Source organism: Martes martes (genome assembly GCF_963455335.1).
Source record: "Martes martes genome assembly, chromosome: 1".
NCBI lineage: Eukaryota > Metazoa > Chordata > Mammalia > Carnivora > Mustelidae > Martes > Martes martes.
Genome location: NC_137888.1, coordinates 45340554 through 45367630, shown reverse-complemented (window position 1 = coordinate 45367630; position 27077 = coordinate 45340554). Strand labels below are relative to the sequence as shown.

Below are 27077 nucleotides of genomic sequence, written 5' to 3'. Positions count from 1 at the left end.
TTTCTTTTTTCTTTCATTCCAAATTCCAACTTTATTTCTCTATGGAAAATGTGTATGAAATAGAGATTTTCATTTTACTATTAGGCTAGAAACTTTGTATTGGTCACATATATACCAACATTGCTGAAAGCACGTTCCACATTTAAAAGTCACTTTATTTTGCTGTTACAGTAACTAGAACTGAGTTTCTCTAACTACTCTCATTTGATTTGAGAGGCCTTTCCTCTCCACTAGGTTTTAGCAGAATAAAACTGAGCTAAAGCCTGGAACCTACTCCTAGCAATATAAATGACCTATGCCAATAATTGCAATTGGTAAATGTATACTTATTTGGCATTGGTTTCCTTCCATGCAATCCCGAACTACAAGATAATTTAAAATTCCCAAGTGCAATCTGTGGGCCTTTATTAAGTCGGAAAGTAGAAAGGACACTGGAGGGACATTTTCTGCATTTTCATATATGTATATGAAATTATTGTCAAAAGTGGGTGAAAGGATAAAAGGATACCCAGGTGAATAGCTAAGTGATTTAACTTAAAAGGTCAGTCAGAGAATGTGGTTAATTAAATGGAATAAACATTTTGAACAGAATCGTCAGAGAGATTTCTTACATAGGAAACATTATGACCTAAATCCTTAAACCCATTTTTAAGCTGTCTGAACTTCTAGGAACCAAACTCATCCTAGGGAGTCATTGTCATTTTGCTAGCCAGATAATTAACTATGATTAAAGAGTGCAATTTAGTCTTAGAGCTATTTTGCTTACCCAGATTTACTCACAATAGTAAAATACTATTAGGTTATTCACTATTTGTTTTCTTTTCTTTTTTGTTTCAACTTTTTATACAAATTCTAGGTAGTTAACATATACTATAATACTGATTGTTTTCCATTTTCAACCTGCTATTTGGTCATCTTATAAACCAAATCAAAATTTTTTCTAAATATAACAGTACTTTTAACTTTCTGTAAAGAACAGTAAGTATTACATAAATCAATCCCTTACCAATATCTGTTAAGACATTGTGGAAATCCTTTCAGGGTTAGGCTTTCTCAAGTAGAGAAAAAATGAGAGTTGCACCAGAATGACAGCAGCACCAACACCAGTTCTTTGCACACCGATTTATTCTGGAGGCTTCATTTACCCAAATCAGCAAAATGTTGTTTATATAAATCTGCTTTGAATGCAAGAGTCAACAAGTTGTACAACTGTGTGCTTTTACCAGAAGAGGAAGGCGTGAAGAATTCCTAATGGTTCCCTTTAGGACAAAACTAAGCTGTTCTTCTGGGCATTACAGATTAGCATCTGTATGAAAAGTCCACATGTCCCATTGGGCATTACAGCCTGCAAAATCATAATTATGTCATGTATACAGTTCTAGTTGTAACAGTTTAATTTGCACACTATATCATTACTTTCCACCACAAATGACATTTCTGGCATGTTATGCAAATCAATTTAACTATAAAATAGGTGTTGTTCTGAGTGTTTTGATTAATATGTTTGTGTATGAGCTAATCATACATGATTTATTGAGGCCAGAGTTCTAGGTTCCCTTCAGGAGCCAAGGCAACTTGTCCCCAAGGAAAGTTGTCCTCATGCAAACTGCAGCTCACATTCCAGATCTAGACCTGACTCCACACATTAAGCTGAAATCTGATGAAAAATCTTAGTAGGCAAAGGTCAGGGGAAGTGCAAAGGGAAACAAAGATAAAGTACCACAGTTGAGAGGTACCCTAGCTCAGTGCTTCTCAAACTTTAATGCCTGAGAATCTCCTAGAGAGAGAGCTTGTTAAAATGCAGATTCTGTGTGAGTAGGTCTGGGTGAGGCCTGAAGGTCTTCATTTCTAATGTGGTGATTGCTACCTCTGAACTTGTGTCATCCACAAGGCCTTTGTCCTTGTAGGGCCTAGATTTTCAGAGAGCCCATATCACGGGAGAAGAACTGCATTGTAAATGTAGCTGGCATGTTAGGAAAGTAGCAGGCAAGAGCCAGTTGGGATCAGGGAGGCCAGCGTATATGGATCACAAGGGATTTTGGAGGATGGGTTAAGGGTTTTATTTTTTACCCTAACATAATGGAAAACTATTGAGGGATTTATAACTTGGTTCAGATTTGTTTCTTGTTCATTAACAGAGAAAGTTACTAATGAACATTTATTCAGAAAAATAAAACTTAATTTACCTGTTTATGACGATTTGATATCTTAAAAAAATTAACATCCAGTTGCATCATGGCTAGCAACATAGGCAAGGAAAAGAGATGTATTTTTTGATAGATTTTTTTAATCGATTTTCCTGGATTTCCAACATTCTTTAGAATGTTAACAGTGAAGGGCACCTGGGTGGCTCAGTGGGTTAAGCCTCTGACTTTGTCTCAGGTCATGATCTCTGGGTGCTGGGATGGAGCCTTACATTAGGCTCTCTGCTCAGTGGGGAGACTGCTTCCCCCTCCTTTCTCTGCCTGCCTCTCTGCCTACTTGTGATCTCTGTCAAATAAATAAATAAAATCTTAAAAAAAAAAGAATGTTAATAGTGAAAGAGGAAGTGAAAATAACATAGATAAAAGGAGTCACTATGAATATTCTGCAAAATGGTTGAGTGTTTAAGCAGCATGATGTGCAGAGGTAGATTTTTTTTTTAAGATTTTATTTATTTATTTGAGAAACTGTACTCAACTGGCCAGAGCTCCATTCCAAGACCCTGACATCATGGCCTGAGCTGAAATTAAGAGTTGGAGGCTTAACTGACTGAGCCACCGAAGTGCCCCCAGAGGTAACTTTTACCATAACCAAAGCTTGGCTGAAATTTCCTGCTGCCTTAAATTTTGTGTCCTTATCTCCTAACTCATTTTGTTGCCTTTCTATGAGTACAAAATGTCTGTATTGCTGCTTTTTGTATTGATTGTCTTTTCAGTTTCAGCTATTTTCATAGGTAGTTTGTGGTGTTTCACTGTAGTTTTAATTTGCACTTTCCTGATGCAAATTCCTCAATTATGGTTAGCATTATTTTGTGCCCTAATTTGACTTCTGTATGCCATCTGCAGTGAAGAGTCTATTCAAATCTTTTGCCAATTTTTAATTGGATTATTTATCGGCTCTTTTTTGAGTTTTGATAGTACTCCATATATCTGAATATGAATCCATAATTTATCAGCTAAATAATTTATACATATTTCTAAATACTCTGTCTTCTCATTTTATTTCAGAAATATTTTTTGAATAGCAAGTATTTTAATGAAATTAATTATCATTTATTTATTTTGTGGATGGTGCTTTTGGTGTTGTATTTCTTTTATTATGTATTTATGTCTATTATCCTTTTTGTGTATTCTCTGGATCAAAGTTCCTCTTTTGCATATAGATACTCAATTTGTTTCTACATAATTTGTTGAAAAACTATCTTTTTCTCTGCCAAATTACTTTTGCACCTTTGTAAAATCAGCTGTCTATATATTTTTTAATTCTGGGCTTTATTCTGTTTCACTGATCTATTTGTCTATGTTTACAACAATATGACACTGTCTTGATACTGAAGTTCTATATGAAGTCTTAGAATCAGGTATTATTAATACTCTAACTTTGTTCTTTTTCAAGGTTGTCTTGGCTATTATTATATATTCTTTGCATTTCCATGTGAGTAATAGAATCAGCTTTATCAGTTCTATAAGAAAACCTCCTGTGATTTTTACTGGGTTTTTATTATATCTGTGAATGCATCTAGGGAGAATTGACATTTTTTTCAATATTGAATCTTCCAACCCATCTTTCCATTTATTTAGGTATTCTTCAATTTCTTTCAGAAAAGCTTTTTTTCTCTTTTTCTAGAGATTTTGTACATTATTTGTCATATTTACCACAGCTTTCATATGCCTTTAAGTGCACAGTGTCCATGCATACATACATCCACATGTTTGCGATAGGAAAATTTGCAGTATACATAGTTTTATAAACGCTATTCATGCTTAATACAAAGAGAGTGAAAGCTCTAGAGAAAGGAGTTTAAGTCCTGCCTCTGATACCTCCTGCACTTCCTCTTTTCCTTCTCTTAGGAAATTCACTTATTAAAATAAAAGGACAAAGACTACACCAAAAGGAGAATTAGACAAATAACCCTGATGAACATGGATATAAAAATTCTCAACAAAATACTAGCCAAGAGGATCCAAGAGTACATTAAAAGGATTATTCACCACAACCAAGTGGGATTTATTCCAGGGCTGCAAGGTTGGTTCAACATTCACAAATCAATCAATGTGACTGTGATACAATACATTAATAAAAGAAAGCACAAGAACCATTTCATGCTCTCAATAGATACTGAAAAAGCATTTGACAAAGTACAGCATCCTTTCCTGATCAAAACCCTTCAAAGTGTAGGGATAGGGGGTACATACCTCAATATCATAAAAGCCATCTATGAAAAACCCACAGAGAATACAATTCTCAAAGGGGAAAAGCTGAGAGCTTTTCCCCTAGGGTCAGGAACATGGCAAGGCTGTCCACTATCTCCACTGCTATTCAACATAGTACTAGAAGTCCTAGCCTCAGCAATCAGACAACAAAAAGAAATAAAAGGCATCTGAGTCAGCAAAGAAGAAGTCAAACTCTCACTCTGCAGATGATATGATACTTTATGTGGAAAACCCAAAAGACCACTCCAAATCTCCTAGAACTCATACAGGAACTCAGTAAAGTGTCAGGATATAAAATCAATGCACAGAAATCAGTTGCATTTCTATACACCAACAAGAAGACAGAAGAAAGAAATTAAGGAGATGGTTTCTTCTTTTATCTCTCTATCTATCTATCTATCTATTTATTTATTTATTTGACAGAGAGAGAGACAGCGAGAGAGGGAACACAAGCAGGAGGAGTGAGAGAGGGAGAAGAATGCTTCCCATTGAGCAGGGAGCCCAATATGGGGCTTGATCCCAGGACACTGGGATCATGACCTGAGCTGAAGGCAGAGGCTTAACCCACTGAGCTATCCAGGAGCTGCAGGAGATGGTTTCTTCTTAAATAAGCTTTGGAAGTTTGTATGTTTTCAGAGAATTTGTTCATTTCATCTAGTTGACAAAATTTTTGTACATAAAACTATTCAAACTATGTATTTAGTGTCCCTTAAACATTTATAATGTCTCTAATGATGCACCTCTTTCTCTACAGATATTTGCATTTTCAGTCATTTAGTGACTTAAATATTTTCTTTTCTTGACCAGTTTGGTTAAAAGCTTATAAATTTTATTGGTCTTTTCAAGGAACAAGGTTTTTCATTTGATTGATTTTTCTGTTATTTTTCTATCAGTTTAATTGATTTCTGCTCTTAATTTACAAATTTATTTTGGCTTGCTTTGGGTTCAATTTGTTCATTTTATAGTGTCAATGTAGAAACATTGAGCATTAATTCAATCCTTTTTTAAATTTAAATTGAATTGGCCAACACACAGTACATCATTGGTTTCAGATGTAGAGTTTAGCTATTCATCAGTTGCATATAACATCCAGTGCTCATCACATCACTCCTTTCGCTTTTTTTAATAAACATTAATGGTATAAATTTCTCTATAAGCACCATTTTAGCTATATCCCACACATTTATATATTTGTATTTTCATTTTCATTGTATTTAAAATATATTATTCTTCACTTGTTACTGTCGCTTTGATCCATGGATATTTAGCAGGCTCTTTTTTTTTTTTTTAAGATTTTATTTTTAAGTAATCTCTACACCCAACGTGGGGCTTGAACTTACAAACCCAAGAACAAGAGTTGCATACCACCAACTGAGCAAGCCAGGCACTCCTAGAAGGATGGTTTTTAATTGCTAAATATATAAAAATTAATGGATATCTTTGTCTTACTGATTCCAAATTAAATTCTGTTATGTTCTATATTTTGCATTAATTTCATTATTTTAAATATTACCCAGAATAGGGTGTATTTTAGTGAACATTCAGTGTGCACATAAAAATGCTGTATATTTTGCTGCTGCTTAATAGAATATTCTATAAATATCATATTAGTTAATAGTATTTCTCAGGTCTTCTCTACTCTTACTAATGTCCTCTCAACTTGTTTTATCAATTACTAAAAAAGAGTACTACAGTCTTATTCTATAATTGTGAATTTGTATATATCTTCTTTCCATTCTATCAGTTTTTTGAAGCTTCATTGTTCAGCGCTTAAATATTTAGTATTATTTTGTTTTCTTGATGAATTGAACCCTGTATAATTTTTCAATGTCTCTCTTTATCTCTGGTAATATTTCTTTTAATTTAATTTAATTTTATTTTATTTTTTCAGTGTTCCAAGATTCATTATTTATGCACCACACCCAGTGCCCCATGCAATATGTGCCCTCCTTAATACCCATCAACAGGCTCATCCCCACCCCCCCTCCTTTCCAGAACCCTCAATTTGTATCTCAGAGTCCACAATCTCTCATGGTTCATCTGTCCCTCCAATTTCCCCCAGTTCACTTTTCATTTCCTTCTACTAATGTCTTTCATATTATTCCTTATGCTCCACAAGTAAGTGAAACCATATAATTAATTTTCACAGTTTGATTTATTTCACTCAGCATAATCTCTTCCAGACCCATCCATGTTGATACAAAAGTTGGGTATTCATCCTTTCTGATGGAGGTATAATATTCTGTTGTATATATGAGCCATATCTTCTTTATCCATTCATCTGTTGAAGGGCATTCTGGCCCTTTCCAGAATTTGGTGATTGTGGAAATTGTTTCTATGAACACTGGAGTACATGCAGACCCTCTTTTCCCTGCATCTGTATGCCCACTCTTGCCACTGTTGTTCAACATAGTACTAAAAGTCCTAGCAACAGCAATCAGACAACAAAGAGAAATAAAAGGTATTCAAATTGGCAAAGATGCCATTCTGATCAAAATTCCACCAGCATTTCTCAAAGATCTGGAACAAACAATCCTAAATTTTTTATAGAACCAGAAAAGACCCCAAATTGCTAAAGAAATTTTGAAAAAGAGAAACAAAACTGGGGGCATCATGTTGCCTAATTTCAAGCTTTACTGCAGAGCTGTGATCACCAAGACAACATGGTACAAAAACAGACACATAGACCAGTGGAACAGAGTAGAGAGTTCAGATATGGACCTACAATTCTATGGTCAACTAATCTTCAACAAAGCAGGAAAAAATATTCAGTGGAAAAGAGACAGTCTCTTTAATAAATGGTGCTGGGAAAATTGGGCAGCTATGTATGCAAGAACAAAACCTGACCATTCTCTTACACCATACACAAAGATAGACTCAAAATGGATAAAATACCTCAACAAGAGTCAGGAATCTATCAAAATCCTAGTGGAGAAGGTTGTAACCTCTTTGACATTGGCCACATCAACTTCTTTCAAGATATGTCTCCAAAGACAAAGGAAACAAAAGATAAAATGAACTTTTGAGACTTCATCTAGATCAAAAGCTTCTGCACAGCAAAAGAAACATTCAACAAAACAAAGAGGTAGCCTGTGGAATGGGAGAAGATATTCACAAATGACACTACAGACAAAAGGCTGATATCCAAGATCTATAAAGAGTTCCTCAAACTCAACACCCCAAAACCAGATACTCATGTCAAAAAATAGGCAGAAGACATGAAAAGACACTTTTCCAAAGAAGACATACATATGGCTAACAGACACATAAAAAAAAAAAATGTTCATCATCATTAGCCATCAGGGAGATTCAAATCAAAACAACATTGAGATACCACCTTACACCAGTTAGAATGGGGAAAATTAACAAGACAGTAAACAAGTGTTGGAGAGGATGTGGAGAAAGGGACACCCTCTTACACTGTTGGTGGGAATGCAAGTTGGTGCAGCCACTTTGGAAAACAGTGTGGAGATTCCTTAAGAAATTAAAAATAGAGCTTCCCTATGACCCTACAATTGCACTACTGGGTATTTACCCCAAAGATACAGATGTAGTGAAAAGAAGGGCCATCCATACCCCAATGTTCACAGCAGCAATGGCCACAGTGGTCAATCTGTGGAAAGAACCATGATGCCCTTCAATGGACAAATGGATAAGGAAGATGTGGTCCATATACACTATGGAGTATTATGCCTCCATCAGAAAGGATGAATACCCAACTTTTATATCAATATGGATGGGACTGGAGGAGATTATGCTGAGTGATATAAGTCAAGCAGAGAGAGTCAATTATATGTTTTCACTTACTTGTGGAGCATAAGGAATAACGCAGAGGACACTGGGAGATGGAGAGGAGAAATGAGTTGGGGGAAATCAGAGAGGGAGACAAAGCATGATAGACTGTGGTCTCTGAGAAACAAACTGAGGGTTTTGGAGGGGAGGGGTTGGGGGTTGGGTGAGCCTGGTGGTGGGTATTATGGAGAGCACGTATTGCATGGAGCACTGGGTGTGGTGCATAAACAATGAATTTTAGAATACTGAAAAGAAATAAAATAAAATAAAATGAAAAAAAATTGGGGTGTGGAATTGAGTGATCCGTCACTTACATGCAACACCTGGTGCTCATCACAAGTGCCTCCTTAATATCCATCACCCCTTTAACCCATCCCCCACCCACACACCTCCCTTCCAGCAAATCTGTTTGTTCTCTATAGATAAGAGTCTGTTTTATGATTTGCCTGTCTCTTTTCCCACCCCATCTTCATCTGTTTTGTTTCTTAATTCCACATATGACTGAAATCATATATTTGTCTTTTCTCTGAGTGACTTATTTCACTTAGCATAATACTCTCTAGCTCCATCCATGTCATTGCAAATGGAAAGATTTCATCCTTTTTGTTTCCTGGAAATATATATATACATATGTGTGTGTGTGTGTGTGTGTGTGTGTGTGTGTGTGTGTGTGTATACCACTTCTTTATCCATTCCTCAGTTGATGGACTCTTTCCATAATTTGTATATTATTGATAATGCTGCTATAAACATTGGGGTACATGTATCCCTTTGAATCAGTATTTTTTTATCCTTTGGGTAAATACCTAGTAGTGCAGTTGCTGGATTGTTTCTTGCACATAAACAAAAATTAGTTAAAAATGGATGAAAGACCTAAATGTGAGACAGGAAGCCAACAAAATCCTACAGGAGAACATAGGCAGCAACCTCTTTGATCTCAAGTGTAGCAACTTCTTACTAGATATATCTCCTTGGGCAAAGGAAACAAAAGCAAAAATGAACTATTGGGACTTCATCAAAAGAAAAATCTTCTGCACAAAGGTTGCACAAAGGCAACCTTTGGAATGGGAAAAGATATTTGGAAGTAACACTTCTTATAAAGGGTTAGTCTACAAAATATATAAAGAACTTATACAACTCAACACACGGAAAATAAATAAACAAGGGGCACATGGGTGGTTCAGTGAGTTGAGCATACAACTCTTGATCTTACCTCAGGTCTTGTTCTCAGGGTTGTGAGTCCAAGCCCCAGTTAAAAAATGGACAGAAGTCATGAATAGACATTTTTCCAGAGACATGCGGATAACCAACACAAATAAAAAGATGCTCAAAAAAAATCACTGATCATCAGGGTAATACAAATTAAAACCACAGTGAGATATCACCTCACACCGGTCAGAATGGTTAAATTTAACAACACAGGAAACAACGGATGTTGGTGAGGATGTGGAGAAAGGGGAACTCTCTTACACTGTTGGTGGGGATATAAACTGGAAAAGCAGCAAGATTTTTGATATGCAGGCTCTAGGCAATTGTCTTAGCTCAGTCACACCAGCTTCAACAAAGAAACATGTTGCCAAATGTCTGCCACAATAAAATTATAAACTATTATATCTAATTTAGAGGAAATTTACAGAGTAAAAAAGCACAAATTCTAAATACTTAATTTTAAAAAGATGTTCTATTTTTCATAAAGAATTCAGTTCTGTGTGATATTAAAATCTTCCTCCATTGAAATAAATATCCACTGAAGTTGACTTTCATCACGCAGCACTCAGAAACTACCCTAGACATTGCCTTCTAGCAAAATTGTAAAGCCAGGGCTAATTTATTTTGCAGAGTTTGAAAAGAACAAGTTTAAAATTTGCCTTAAGAACTATTATATATTTATTATTCTCCTCAAGGCACCTATCACCTCTTTGTTTCTCAGACTGTAAATAAAAGGATTTAACAGGGGAATTATTATTGTATAAAATACAGAATATATTTCATCTTGATTTTCAGCTAGTCCAGACCCAGGACGCACATACATGAAGAAGAGAGTGCCATAGAACAAAGAGACAGAGAGCAGGTGGGCGCTGCACGTGGAGAAAGCTTTGCTCCTGCCCTTTTCAGACTTCTTTTTCATAATTGTGAGGAGGACATAGGAGTAAGAGATGATAATTGTCATAAAAGTGATAGATTGTATAAAGACTGAAAATATAAAAATCAGGAGCATATTAACTTTAGGGTCAGTACAGGAAATCTTAAACAGTTGTAAAATTTCACAGTAGAAATAATGTATTACATTGGACTTGCAGAAAGTTAATCTAAATAATAAACTAACGTGCATCATAGGATGAAGAAACCCAATAATATACGAAACACTTAATAATTGAATGCAGAAGATATTGGACATCACCACTGGGTAAAGCAAAGGTTTGCATATGGCTACATAGCGGTCATAGGCCATCACTACCAGAAGGAAACATTCTGTGTTGGCACTGGAAGCAAAAATATAAAATTGGGTGATGCATTCAACCAGGGATATCATACGATTGTTAGATAAAAAATTCATTAGCATCCTGGGAGTCACAGAGGATGAGGAACAAGCATCTGCAAAGGCCAAACTGCCAAGGAGTAAGTACATTGGGGTGTGAAGGTGGGGGTCCTTCCAAATGAGAAAAATTAGTCCAAGGTTGCCCAACATGGTAGTGAAGTAGATGACCAAGAACATCAGGAACAGGGGGACTTGAAGCCCTGGAAGATTTGTAAGCCCTGTGAGAACAAACTCAGTCACCTGTGTTTTGTTTCCATCAGATTCACTGAAGCTGATCACTGAAATGAAAGAATAAGTAAAGAACACAGTCATAAAATACCATGAAAATAGTCACATTTTATTTGAAAATAAATTTATCTTCCCTGTTCATGTATCCCTTTTAATCAGAACATATACTTTTACATTTGAGTATTCTTTACAAACAATATGTATTTGGACAACTGTACCTAAAAATTAGGGGGAATATATATGGTATATATATGGAATTCATTACCGTATAAGAGAAGTGGGCTTATTTTTTTTAATTTGGAAAAAAATGATTGTAATTTAATAATCATCCTCTAATTTTAAAATCTTTAAAAATAGAAATAGAATTTTTAAAAATATGCTAGGTGCACCTGGGTGGCTGAGTTGGTTAAATGTCCAACTCCTGATTTCAATTCAGGTCATGATTTCAAGGTTGTGAGGTTGAGCTCCCCATGGGGCTCTGCACTGGGCATGGAACCTGCTTAGGATTCTCTCTCCCTCTCTCCTTCAGCACCTCCCCCCAACTCACATGTGCACCTGAGCTCTCTCTTTCTGTAAAAAGAAAAAAATTGAAAACTAAATATGCTAAAGATTAGTTATCAAAACCAATCTCATACATTCTAAATACAGTAGCATCTCCCTCAAATTAAGAACAGATTGAAATGCTTACTTTGACCATTATTGTATGGTATTTTTTTAGAAACTGCAATACATCTAAGATATGAAAGTAATATAATAAAGATATAATGAAATGTCATAATAATTGTAGGAAATAAATTCATTATTTTTCTAACTTTATATTATTATACTTAAAGAACATTATGACTTTAATAAGCACCAGATGAATGATGAATACATATAGAATCACTAGATTTTTTTCTTTGCAAGCAAGGAAGAGAAATAAAAGGGAAATATATCAATTATAATAACTGTACACTTTAAAATACATTGAAATATTTTTAAAATATGTGAGACCTATGTGAATTAAACAGTAAAAACTTACCAAAGAATATTATACAATTTCTAAAGAAATAGACAGCCAAAATATGTTCTCAGATATGAATACTTAGTATTATAAATATGTCAGTAGAATTCAATTTATTTTTAGTTAGAACCCTAATTGCTTTTTAGTGTGATAGAATAAGCATAAAATTCTTATAAAATAAAGGTATTTTGAGACAAGGAAAATATGAACTGTATGAAAGTCAAGTATGCAGTAGTGTTAAAACATAAAGCCATTTAATAGAATGTAATGTGACATGGAAATAGGAAAATATAGTACTAAAACCAAATAAAGACTCTAAAGATTGATTCAAGTGTATTTGTTGGAATTTAATATAGTACATGGATGATTTTTCAATTGAGAATGATGATTTATTCAATAAATATTACGACTATATTTGCCTATCTTGGAAAAAAGTAACAATGGCTTGGCTTCCTTTTCTATGCTTGCTTTAAATTGCAACTGGACTGTGGTGCCTGGGTGTCTCAGGTGGTTAAGTGTCCAACTCTTGATTTCAGTTCAGGTCATGATCTCAGGGTCCTGAGATCGAGCCTTACATCAGGCTCCATTCTCAGCATGGAGTCAGTTTGAGATTCTCTCTCCATCTCTGCCCCTTCCCCTGCTCTCTCTCTGTCCAAAAATAAATATAATCTTGGGCACCTGGGTGGCTCAGTGGGTTAAGCCTCTGCCTTTGGCTCAGGTCATGATCTCAGGGTCCTGGCATCGAGGCCTAAGTCTGCTCAGCGGGGAGCCTGCTTCCCCTCTCTGTCGCTGTCTGCCTACTTGTGACCTCTCTCTGTCAAATAAATAAATAAAATCTTTTAAAATAAATAAATAAATAAAATCTTTTTAAAAATACAAAATAAAATCTAAAATTGCTATTGGATCAAAGACTTCAAAGTAAAAAAAAAATTTAAACTTTCTAAGAAAATTCATAAAATAAATATAATTAAATATATTATAAAACCTTTGACTAGGGGTGCTTGGGTGCTTTAGTTGGCTAAACATCTGCCTTCCACTCAGGTCACGATCCCAGGGTCCTGGGATTGAGTCCCACATAGGATTGCTTGCTCAGTGGGGAGCCTACTTCTCCCTCTCCCTCTGCCTGCCTTTCCCCCTGCTTGTGCTCTTCTCCCTCTTTATCTCTCTCTCTCAGTCAAATAAATAAATAAAATGAAAAAAAATTGACTAATATAAGAAAGCCATAATAAAGAAAGATAAAATATGGATATATTTAATCTAATGTTTAAATTCATGAAAATAGAGTATGTATCAAGTCTTTCACAAGATAAAAGATGAATATGACTTTGGAAGAATATGTGTAATTAATATAGGAGGTAAAATATTAGTATTTATCAAATGCAAAGAAATATTATTTATTGGTAAGAAATGTCAAGTAATCAATGAAGAAATAAAAACAGAATTGAAAGGGCAGGTCACAGAATATGCCAAAACATTCAATAAATGTGGGAAAAGATTTCTCAATACTCAAGATGTGCAAATAAATAAGACATTATTTTTCATCCCTCAGATTAGCAATATCTACTGGTTATCAGAATATGAAAAGGCCATTCTCACACTTACTGGTGAAAATGTAAATTACTAAGACTTTGAAAAACAATTTGGCAATATTTTTTAAAAAATAAAAATACACATACTCTTCAGCTCAGTGATCCATGCCTTCAATCCATTCTATAGCAGTAACATATTTCATAGGGAGAAAAGTCTACTGCAGCATTGTTCATGGTGGCAAAAGACTGGAAATAATATGTAAACCAACAGGATGAAGCAATGGTTGAACAAATCCTGGTATAATCATACTAATCAATATTATGGCAGTCACTTAAAATGTTATTGCTCTATCACTTTTCTCAAAGTAATTTCCATAATTATTAGGAATGTGAGAAAAACAAGATGCAAAGAATTTTTTTAATATTATCCCGTTAAACAAACAGGCAACAAAGTCTTAAAATTCCCACTCTGTATACCTTTGAACACATCCACACATATACATTTGCAAATAACCATATGAATAGAAAGACTGTGTGAAGTGATAGACCCTAACTTGTTAATATTTATTTTCTGCTATAGGTGATAGGAGAGTAATAAAACAAAGGAGGGAGAATTAAACAGAAGAGTTAAAGAATTAAAATTAAAAGAAGAATTAAACAGAAGAGATCACAAGATATTTAGAAGGGAATGCACTTAGGTCTTAGATTCTTAGATCATCTACAAGAAAAAATCTGCCTTTAATTTGAAGTGTAAATTCATTGTTTCTCAGAGTAAAATGAATAACCTAATTTTATATATTTACTTCCTGCTGATTAAAACACAAAAATTTTACCTATTTACCAAAATTGTATTGTTTGCCTTTAAAATGGTTGTATAGGCAAGGTTTTTCTTTCTTTTCTTTTCTTTTTTTTTTTTTGGCAAGGTTTTTCTTAATGGTTCAACATTAGGGAGAAGAGTGGGTTATTTTCCATCTTCTCTGAGAATAGAACAAGAAAAATTTATCTTTAAAAATTTATCTTTGGGGCGCCTGGGTGGCTCAGTCATTAAGCATCTACCTTAGGCTCAGGTCATGATCCCAGGGTCCTGGGATAGAGTCCCACATTGGGCTTCCTGCTCCGCGGGAAGCCTGCTTCTCCCTCTCCCACTCCCCCTGCTTGTGTTCCCTCTCTTGGTGTGTCTCTCTGTCAAAAAAATAAATAAAATCTTTTTAAAAAATTATCTTTTAAAGTATATACCCCTGAGAAGCCGTGGAAACATAATACATGCAGCACAGAGACTGACTGAAATGTCTCCTCTAAAAATTGGCCTTAATGGACACTGATGGCAAGTCATTTAATTTCCAAGGGAGAGGTTTTGTTCTGAATGAGCCTACTCTGATTCCTTGACAACTTTAAGCCCATAATTGATACACGCTATTTTCCTAATTAGTCAAGGGCTATTAAGGACTTGGATTTTTTCTATATCTATCTATCTATCTACCTATCTCTATATTATATATATTTATATGTGTGTATAAGTATATATATATTTTTTAGATAGATGATAGATAGATAGATGTAGATATATACTGTGTGTGTGTGTGTGTGTCCCTATGAACACACACACACACATAGATATATACACACATATACCCATTTGGAATTAAGAGGCTGAAGAATATTATCAGTGGTGACTTTAGTTATCTTTTCACAATTCCATTAACAAATTAAGGAAGTTTAAGCAATATAACTTAATTGTCCTTAGCCTGACAAAGAAATTTGTCCATAATATGAAATAATCTTTGAAACTTTTCAGTTATTATCATTATTTTTTCATTTGTCTCATTTTTCTCTTATCTTGTTACTATTAAAAAGAAATATTATATGTGTCTCTTCAACAGTCAAACATCTAGTACTCATGACAAGCATCTAGAATTGTCTATCCTGAAGAGAAACAGAAAATCTCATAGGGTTGCCAGCATTTTCATTTCTGACCTGGATATTTCATTATCAAATAAGCAAATTGAAAAACTACAAATAATGGAAATTAGATCCTAGTGCCCTCACTCAGTTTCTTTAAGTCTTTTGGAGAGTGAAAAATGATGGGTATCTTTTTTTTTTAAAGATTTTATTTATTTATTTGACAGACAGGTTACAAGTAGGCAAGAGAGGCAGGCAGGGAGAGAGAGGAGGAAGCAGGCTCTCCACGGAGCAGAGAGCCTGATGTGGGGCTCGATCCCAGGACCCTGGGATCATGACCTGGGCGGAAGGCAGAGGCTTTAACCCACTGAGCCACCCAGGCGAAGATGGTGGGTTTCCAAAGGGAAAAAAAATGTAAATTTCCCTCTACCATACTTCACATTGTTGGGGCCAGTCATCTTTATGAATTACCAAACTGATGAAGCTGCTGGCTGTTTCCATGTCCACAGCTGTACTTCATCTTGGAAACTTCAAATGAAGAAAAGTGGAAGGTGCAGAATGAAGCAGTGATTACTTGGCAAAGATTTTCCTTGGAAACCTCAACAGTGGGGAAATGTTTATTTGTACTCTTTTTCAAATCTATTCATGAAAAAGAAAAAAAAATAACTGGAATTCCCTCAGTGAAAGCCACCAATGGATTCCCTGTAGGACTGAGGTGAAGCTGTTCTACTGGGCATTGTGAGCTAATCAGGGAATAACCCAGACACACCAGGTGTGACAATTAGAAGCACACTTTGTGTCAATAGAGTCCCCTGCAAGGGCGACTTGACAAACTGCCCCTGAGCAGTTTTAAGTCATATGAATTTCCTTTCTCTTATTTCTCTTGATGTTGTCACATTCCAACCACCTGATAGTTTCTTTCAGTGTCTCTAAGACTCATGAAACTCAGAATATACAGATCCAAATTCAGTCTTTTCCAACACTATCACCAAATGTGGCCTCATCCTGCCTTCCCATTTTTAGTTAATGGCATCATCGTTATCCCATTTTTAAAGAAAGGAACCTGATAGTCATCCCTTGACACTGAATTCCCCTTGAAACCCTGTCAAAACCATTATCAAACCCATGGCTTTTATCTCCTTAATATCTGTTGTAACCATCCACTTCTCTCAAGTCTATCATCCACCTAGAATACTGACATAACACTTTAATAATCTATGTGCACTTTCTAATATTTTCTCCTACCCCTGTCTGCATTTGGGCCAATGTCAACCTTATAAAATACCAAACCACTGAGATCAGCACCATTCTCACACCCATGGATGCAACTGCATTTAAACCCTTAAATATAACTTATGATCACTCTTAGAATAAAGATCAAAATCTTTAAGCCTGTATATCCCTTCCCTCATCCTAAAACTTATCCTATTATCCTCTATACAAAAGTTCAGTCCGATATAGCTAATATATTCATTTAGGTGAATGACTCTGATATTTCAGAATTGATCTAAAGAGCTGAAATTAAAAATCAAAATTACAGTAAATTAAAAAGTTTAAATATCATGACTTCTGTATGCAGTGTTGATGAGGAAAAAATTCAGAGTTTGTTTTTCTAATCTTAGTGTAAGTGTAATTTTATTTTACAGATTTTCTGTATTGTAAAATAGAGAAAAAAATATTGGGGCATCTGGGTGGCTCAGTCAGTTAAGCATTCGACTATTGATTTCGGTTCAGGTCATAATCTCAGGGCCTGGAGATTGAACCCTACTTTGGACTTGCATGGAGCAAGGAGCCTGCTTCAGATTCTCTCTCTCATCTTCCCCTCCCCTCTCCAGCTCTCTCTCTTTCTCCCTCTCTAAAAAAAAAAAAAAAAAGAAGAAGAAGTAAGTCCTCCTTAAATAGTGGCTGAATTGCCAGCATCTCTCCAAGGCCATTAGAACTCTACCTGACATGCGGCCTCTGTGAAAGGAGTACACACACCCTTTTGTGATAAGGCTGACAGGGCTCAAGAACCCAGTAGAAGCCTGATAGTGCCCACTGGTTGGCACTACATTTTCTGCAGTAATGTGAACAGGTCATAAGATCTTCAAACATGTCATAAGATAATGAAAAACAATAGTTATAAACTTGTCCTTCCACTGTCTTGGACATAGTAAAACATACAAAAAAAAAATCTGATCTAGGTATGAGATAGTAAAATCCTGAGTTTCTGGGAGATAATAGGATTTATGGCTCAGCTGTCTTGAGCTGCAAAGACTTCCTGTGAGAAATACCTGTTATGTAGTAACCATGAGATTCACCCAGTGAAAAGGGAAATTGTGCTGTCTATGGGTAGTTTTTTGGATTATGCAAATTTAATACCAAGGGCTTTATAGTTAATTGTTAGAGCAGTAACTCTTAAATACTGCATTATATTTTATTCTTGGCCACAGAGGCTCTCTTACCAGTTCAGCCAAAAGCTTCATTCCCCCCACCCTCCTTCAGAATAACCTAATTCTCTCTTACTCAACCAGTGTCAGAGCCTTCATTCCAACTTCAGACTTTCGGTGTGGTTGACTTGTATCACCATTTTATATAACACAAATCCTGGGCCTGATGACTGCACCAGACTCCTGAATTCAGTTAATTAATGATGTCTCTTCTTCCCAGGTGGTAGTTTGTTGAATATACATAGAGGAAGCCTGGTGTGTTGAAATGAGAATTGAAGTTATAAGGAACCGCCTCTGTTATTTCTGTGTCCTATAGCACTAAAACTCCTCATTTGCAAAAAATGAAGATGTTTGACTAGAGGATCCTAACTGCTTTACAAGGCTACTCTTCATTGTACCTGGAATTCTAAGGATTTTTCGCTTTTTGGGATCTAAGACCATTTATGAATTACCAAAGTATGGGGAAAAAATATTCATTATTTCTTGATTTGGCTGTAATTCAGCTCCCCTCCCTTTTTTTAAGCATACCATTGAGAGTGGGAAGGTAGAAATTTATGGGATAGATTTCCCTATGTAAGAAGCAACCTTATTCCTAACTACTAGAAGAAATAAATTATCCTTCTGAATAAGTATGTTCCATACACTGAGTTTTTAATCTTTTCTTCAGACCTTGGATCAATGAGAAAGTGACATAGCAGCAACTTGAAGTTTTATTCTTCTCCCTGTAGCCTAGAACACTAATTAATTAATATTTAACATATTGACATAAATTTACCGCACAATATTTCCATTGAACTGCTATAATTTTGTCTCAGTACAATGAAATATCTGGTGAAATCAGAAAATCAGTCTGCTATTGATAGGGCAGTTTTTCTTAATAATGACCTTCATAGAAACAAGGTTCCATTAGGTTGGGTGATGGGGTATGATGGTAGATTTACATTTATCACCTAATTTTCCTTTTTTTCAGATTTCTTAGGATGGCTAAGGCATCATATTTCTTCATTGATAATGTTGTCTAACAGTCCATGGACATGCCCACATATAATATCATGCATTCAAATATAGTTCAGCTCTTACCAAGTTACTCTAGTCAAAAATCTTCTGAGTCCTTATTGCAATTTGAATAAAGCCCCAAATCCTCAGCCATTCAAAAATTCTCCAAACTTTTTTTCCAACCTACCTTTTCAAGTCCATCTCCAAAATTTACATGTGCCAAAGCTACAAAAGATATTCAGATATCTTAGGGTAATGAACAATTTCTAATAGATAATTTGTGTTTTTTTTTTTTTAATTATACTTGTTTGTTTGAGACATGGGGGGAGGGGAAGAGGGAAAGGGAGAAGCTAAACAGGGAGTCTGACACAGGGCTCCATCCCAAGACCCTCAGCATGACCTGAGCCTACTGCAGACTCAACCAACTGAGCCACCCAGTTACCCCATCTAGTAGGTAATTTGTGATGAATTCTAACATTCAACAACTTATTGCATACATGTCAAATGTCCATTATAATTTCTATCAGTTTTATTACAAATTGGTAATATTTCCTCTGCTATATGATCACTGATTTACATCATAAGATGACCACTCATCTGGTCCATACAGAAATTTTAGTACTTTTGAGTAACTAGCCTTATTAATATCATAGTCTCAGATATTTTTAACTAAACATGGCATTCATAGTGACAATAAAAGCCATAGTCACATGGCCTGATCCCACGCATCATTAGGCATGGAATGGATGTATATAGAAATAAAAAAAACAGAAACAATTAAAAAAATGATGAGAGGACTATAGATTGAAAGGTTGTGAATTATGTGACTTCTCGAATCCACTGTTGCCAAGGTGGTACCCACACATAATACCAACTGAACACCTGGGCCCACAGAACTACTTTAGGTCCAGTGGAAGCAGTGGTATAGGAGGCACATAGAGTTTAATAGACTATTCTCCAGTATAAACACTAGTATATAAACAGAATTTTCTGTAAAAATGTATATTAAGCTATATAGAAAAACTGGGTATTGCTATCTAAGAATCATACATAGGAAAGAAATGTAGCAGAAACAGAAAAGCATCATTCATTTATTTAGACAAATATTATTGCTTTATTTTTCATGAAAATACAAGAATATAAATAAGGAAGTCAAAAAGCATACAAAAGATACCATGCTCTAAGGAAAAAAGCATAAAGACATAGGAAAATATAAGAAAGTTTTTAATTTAATCAGTCTCTCTAAAATGAGACATCATTATTAGAAGACCAATTAGAAGCACTGGAAATTCTCAGGTGGTTTGTAATTACTATAAAATAATTTTGGGAGTGCCTAGGTGGCTCAGTCTATTAAGCCTCTGACTCTTGAACTCAGCTCAGGTCTTCATCTCAGGGTCCTGAGTTCAAGCCCCACATTAGGCTCCACACTGGGCTTGGAGCCTACTTTTAAAAAATTAATAATTTTGTACAAATAGTAATTCTAATAATGATTTTTTTCATTGATATTATCTGTCAGAATAAAAGTGACAATTAATACTTATCAGAAATTTTTAACTATTTGTGAAACTTATTGCAAGGTATTTGTCTATGTGCTTAGACAGATATTTTAATGTTAGCAGGGAGGATACTTATTTAAAAGTACTTTTTTAAGTGGCTGTAATTACCTTAAAATGCTATAAAAACTTTTGTTTTTAAAACTCATGAACTTGATATTATTTAATCACAAATAATTTTTTTTACATAAAAGTCTTACAAAGCAAGAATAATGCAACTGGAAATGTTTTAGTTTTATGGAAGGCTTTTAAAAGACTACATCTGCTTCAGTTTCCAAAAGTGCTCTCATTGGAGGTAGAGTTCTCATGCATTTACTCATTCAATTATTATCTACTGAGATGATGATATAATAGTAAATGCAATTGAAATATTGCTTCACTCTTGACTATAATCAAAATGATACATTCTGACAAATTATCTGGGTATTTAGAAGACTTAATTGCTTAATGTCATCAACCATATTTTTATGACATAATCATGTAAAGTTTACACATTGTCCATTTTTTCAATAAAAAAATGTATTAGGGGCGCCTGGGTGGCTCAGTGGGTTAAAGCCTCTGCCTTCGGCTCAGGTCATGGTCTCAGGGTCCTGGGATCGAGCCCCGCATTGGGCTCTCTGCTCAGCGAGGAGCCTGCTTCCCCCTCTCTCTCTGCCTGCCTCTCTGCCTACTTGTGATTTCTGTCTGTCAATAAATAAATAAAATCTTTTTAAAAATGTATTAAATATTATCAATATGCAAGATGTCCTACTAAGTGTTGTGCTTATTTAAATAAAAATTGAAAAAATAGTAAGAACATTTTATTTGAGAAACAAATATTCTTCTCTCATTTTATTAGTCCACCTTAAATTTATTTCTTCTGCTGTATAAAAAGAGATTTAGCAGAAAATCGCAATTATGTTCAGCAAAGAATACATTTTGCCGTACTCTTCATCTGGGCCAGATTCAGGACTCATGAATCTGAAAAAGAGCATTATAGCAGAACAAGAGAACAGTGAACATATAGGCACCACTGTGGAGAAGGCATAGCTTCAGCATTTTTCATAATTCTTTTTCAGTATGGCAAAGAAGACATGGATGCAAGAGACGTAATTGTTCAGAGGAATGAAGTTTGAATAGAGACAGAAAACAAAAAGAATGGGTGCATTAATAGATTCATCTTTTTGGAAATTTTATATGACAACAAGATTTCAAAGTAGAACTGATGTTCTATGTTGGACCCATAGACAGTTCACATAAGTGGAAATTCCATATGAACAATGAGAGGCAGAAAGTAAAAAAAAAAAAAAAATGTGAAATACTCAGCAACTCATTCAGTTTGGAAGAAAGCACAATATAAAATACAAATGCATACAATATCAATAATAAAGCTAAAATGAAATCAACAAATTCAACTCTAAATATAAAAACTAGGGGCGCCTGGGTGGCTCAGTGGGTTAAAGCCCCTGCCTTCGGCTCAGGTCATGATCTCAGGGTCCTGGGATCGAGCCCCACATCAGGCTCTCTGCTCAGCAGGGAGCCTGCTTCCTCCTCTCTCTCTCTGCCTGCCTCTCTGCCTACTTGTGATCTGTCTGTCAAATAAATAAATAAAATCTTTAAAAAAATATATTAAATATAAAAACTAGAAGAAAAACAATGAATTATAAGAGGACCAATAGAAAAAATTTTTAAATATGAGAAATTAGTGAATTAGATAAGAGCAAAGTTAGATGTGATTTTTAAAAACATAACCTAGTTCTTGTAAAATACCTACAAAATAGAAAAATTACTAGTTAACTTAAATTTTTCTAAGTGGGAGAAAAAATAAAATGATAAAAGGGAAATACCCTTTCAAACCCAATAAATGTAAAAACCATAATGTGGGTCTTTGTCTAATTCAAGGCAAATATATGTCAAAATCTAGATGAAGTGAATAGTTTTATTAAGAAATAAAATCTAGAATATTGTTCTTAATGGCAAACAATAGGAAGTCCACAACAACTAAAACAAAGTAAAATTAAAATACTCTGGACTTAAGCAAGTTTGTAGATCTAATTCCATCTATCAGTTCACAAAGTTACCTTTATCACAAAGATACTATCAGCCAGATCCAAAATGTGAAAAATTCTATAGGACAACTAAACCAGTTTCTTCAACAAACGGCATTAAAAATGGAGGAAGAGAAAACTGTTGTAGATTAAAAGAAATTTAAAAACCATCAAAACCAATTACATACTATACAGTGGTTAACTGAACAAATTAAAAAAAAAAAAAAAGAAAGAAAGCATGACACATAATTTTAAAAAATCATCAAAATGCAATGGGTGTACTTTGTTTAAATCCTGATTCAAACAAAGAAACAACAAAATTTTTGAGACACATTGGGAATACTGAACACAGATTAATATTAAATAATGTTAAGCAATTAATTTTGTTATGTATGATAACTGTACTGTGGTTATGTTAAAACACAGTCTTTTTACTTAGCATTACATGTACTAAAAGGTTAACAATTTTTTAATAATAGGTTGTAGATTTAACAATTCTGTCATGAAATATTGCAGAAATTAGAAACATTATGTAGGGCCATACACTCAAACTAAAAAAAAAAAAGGTTGAGATGTATATATGGAAATAAATTTATTTTTCTCAAAATAATAAGAATTTAAGAGATTGTAAGAGGATATAACAGTAAATTACCAGAATAGGGCTCTAACCAATGATAAAGAAAATATAATAGCAAAAATCAATCCTAAATTATAAAATAAAAATTTCCTGTATTATTGTTAACCACCAAGGGACTAAAATTAATCAGAATTTTCTGCACTCAATAGTATTTTTCAAAAGAACAAATTCAGTTGTCTAACTTTTTTTTTTTAATTTCTCTTCAGCGTAACAGTATTCATTGTTTTTGCACCACACCCAGTGCTCCATGCAATCTGTGCCCTCCCTAATATCCACCACCTGGCTCCCCCAACCTCCCACCCCCCGCCCCTTCAAAACCCTCAGGTTGTTTTTCAGAGTCCATAGTCTCTCATGGTTCACCTCCCCTTCCAGTTTTCCTCAACTCCCTTCTCCTCTCCATCTCCCCATGTCCTCCATGGTATTTGTTATGCTCCACAAATAAGTGAAACCATATGATACTTGACTCTCTCTGCTTGACTTATTTCACTCAGCATAATCTCTTCCGGTCCCGTCCATGTTGCTACAAAAGTTGGGTATTCGTCCTTTCTGATGGAGGCATAATACTCCATAGTGTATATGGACCACATCTTCCTTATGCATTCATCTGTTGAAGGGCATCTTTGTTCTTTCCACAGTTTGGCGACCGTGGCCATTGCTGCCATAAACATTGGGGTACAGATGGCCCTTCTTTTCACTACATCTGTATCTTTGGGGTAAATACCCAGTAGTGCAATTGTAGGGTCATAGGGAAGCTCTATTTTTAATTTCTTGAGGAATCTCCACACTGTTCTCCAAAGTGGCTGCACCAACTTGCATTCCCACCAACAGTGTAAGAGGGTTCCCCTTTCTCCACATCCTCTCCAAACACATGTTGTTTCCTGTCTTGCTAATCTTGGCCATTCTAACAGTTGTCTAACTTTTTAAAAAATCATTTGCCAGTGAAAACCTATAGGAATAAAACTATAGACCTATGAAAATGAATTGAATATTTTCATTTATATTCATAAGTCAAATAATAAATTTATGTTGCTTACTATGTCCTTTTAGATAAGTGTTTTGATGTTCATTGGAATTATAGGAAAATATCTAAATATACCTTTTAAAATACTTCAAAAAGAGGACCATTTTCACTCCTGCTTCAACAACTAGAACTTAATTTTTATTTTCTATGAATCCTCCTTTCCTAAACACAGTGATTAAACAAACAGACTGCTCAAGGAACATAATTAAGTCTTCCCAAAAAAAGAAAAAGGAATCTATATCAATTCTATTATGCTAAAATAAATTAGTCTATGTACTAATATAGTCCTGTCACTGAATTAGAAGTAAATTGGTGGCTGAGATCATAAGAGCCTAGTCTCAGCTTTGAGACCGCTACCTCAATTTTCCCCTACATTAGTATATACTTAACCAGTTTCTCATCCATTCTCTCTGCTTTGCCTTCTATCTATTGTAAGGATAGCAATGCAATCCCTATGCAAATGTTTACCAGGCTTACTATTGCAAACAAAATAATCATATAAATAGAGTACAGGATATCTATAATATTTGAGAAAGATTTATCTTGAAATATTTCCAAATCTGAAAATTCCTGAATACCATTGTATTATAATGTTCTGTATGAAAGTTAGTATGTGTACTTCTAGATATGGGAAGTTTAAAATTTTGATGTTCCACTATTAAATTCAAACCAACTTCCTTTTTTTTAATTGTTTTTACTAAGATGCACCAATTTTTAAATATTTTTTATTTAAATTCAATTAATTAACATTTAATATTAGTTTCAGAGGTTGAAGTCAGTGATTCACCAGTCTTATATAATACTCAGTGCTCATTACATCACTTGCCCTCCTTAATGTTCCATCACCAGTTACCCCACCTCTCCACCTCCCTCACCTCCAGCAGCACTCAGTTTGTTTCCTATGATTAAGAGTCTCTTATGGTTTGTTTCCCTCTTTGATTTTGTCTTTTGTTTTTCCTCTTCTTCCCTATGATCCTCTGGGTTTTTTGTTTGTTTGTTTGTTTAAAGATTTTATTTATTTATTTGACAGACAGAGATCACAAGTAGGCAGAGAGGCAAGCAGAGAGAGAGGGAGGAAGCAGGCTCCCTGCTGAGCAGAGAGCCTGATGAGGGACTTGATCCCAGGACCCTGAGGTCATGACCTGAGCCTAAGGCAGAGACTTTAACCCACTGAGCCACCCAGGTGCCCCTGATCCTCTGTTTTGTTTCTTAAATTCCACATACGAGTGAGATCATATGATAATTGCCTTTCTCTGACTGACTTATTTCGCTTAGCATAATACCTTCTGGTTCCATCCACATCATTGCAAATGGCAAGATTTCAATTTTTTGATGGCTGAGTAGTATTCCATTGTATATACATATACCACATCTTCTCTATCCATTCATCTGTTGATGGACATCTATAAGATGCACCGATTTTTTAAACCTCGTTTTTCTTAATTTTCCTCATTTTTATTTCAGAAACATTTTTTTGCCAAAAATCTAAGTTTTTTTTTTTTTCATTTTATCATGTTGTGGTAAACCATCACAGAGTCTTATCAACATGCAGACCTAGGTCAGTGAGCAAGGATCAGTCATGAACTAAATGATTCCCACTTACATAACAGCCTGTTACTGTCAGTTATTAAATGGAATTTGAAGGAATCCCTTAAAGATATCAAATTTTCAAAGACTAAATATTCCCATAAAAAATTACAATATTTTTAAATAAATCAACTATTGGTAATATGAGTCATAACCGGACCCTCATCCAAGTAAACATTGTGTTAACCTGAGTTCCTTCACCCAGTGCTCAATGACTATGCTGACGACTAGCTCTTTAGCAAAAGGGCAAGACCGTGGCTAATCTGCAAGACTTAACTTATTTATGCAAAGAGTGAAAAGAGAAACAATTTGAAATTTCCTTTGGGAACTGTTAACTTCTTCGTAGCTCTTCTGAAGTCACCTATAACCTCTTAATTTCTCACATGAATCAGGCTATGCAGAAAGCCAATTGTATACGAAATATTGATCAGTTGAGTGCAGAGTCTGTTGGACATTATCACTGGATAAAGCAAGGAGTTACATATGGCTACATAGTGGCCATAGACCGTGACTACCAGAAGGAAACATTCTGTAGTTGTATGGAACCAAAAAAATAAATTTGGGTGATGCACTCAGGTAGAGATTTCATTGCATCTTGTCTAAGAAATCGGCCTACATCCTGGGTGTTACAAAGGTTGAAGCGCATGCATCTACAAAGGCTAAACCACCAAGAGAGAAGCACATAGGCATGTGAAGATGGGAATCAGTCTGAGGCTGTGCTCCATAGTGATGAGGTAGATGACCCAGAACATGAGGGAAATGGAGGAACTGCAGCCATGATTGCTCTGTAAGTCCTGTGAGGACAAACTCAGTTACTAGAGTCTTGTTTCCTTCTGACATATCCACACCTGATCACTGTAATGAGAAAATATGTATCAAAGAAATTTACTAAAGATAACACAAAATAGTGACATTTTGTTTGCAAATTACATTGTACCTTGGTGTTTTCCACTTAATTAGTAATTCTTTATTTTTATTTCTATTATGTTATGTTATGTTAGTCACCATACTGTACATCATTAGTTTTTTATGTAGTGTTCCACGATTAATTATTTCTGCATAATACCCAGTGCTCCATGCAATCAGTGCCCTCCTTAATATGCATCACCAGATTCACCCATCCCTCTATTCCCCTCCCCTCTGAAACCCTTGGTTTGTTTCCTGGAGTGCATAGTCTCTCAAATTTAACTTTCAGCCTATAGTAAGATGGTTTAAAAATTCTTTGTTTAGGTATCTAACCCCAAAATTGAAAAAACCTGAAATAAATTCAAATTTTGAGGCACTATTAAAACTATGTGGAAGACTATCACAAGTAGAAGAGATACAAATGTAAACTTTTGCATGTGGAACAGAAATAGACTAATAACTTTTATATAGGTATAACCATATAATAATTTTTATTACATAAATTCATAAACAAAG

General features: G+C 34.9%; 1 protein-coding gene across 1 annotated transcript; it reads right to left on the bottom strand.

Moving 5' to 3' along the window:
- Positions 1 to 10086: 10086 nt before the first annotated feature.
- Positions 10087 to 15925, bottom strand: LOC308338744 (olfactory receptor 5AC1-like; the record flags this gene model as incomplete). The annotated part of the gene is made up of 2 exons (XM_080797011.1): positions 10087 to 11024; positions 15877 to 15925. 2 exons carry the CDS (start codon positions 15923 to 15925, stop codon positions 10087 to 10089), a joined length of 987 nt encoding a protein of 328 aa, XP_080653137.1.
- Between the last annotated feature and the right edge of the window lie 11152 nt (positions 15926 to 27077).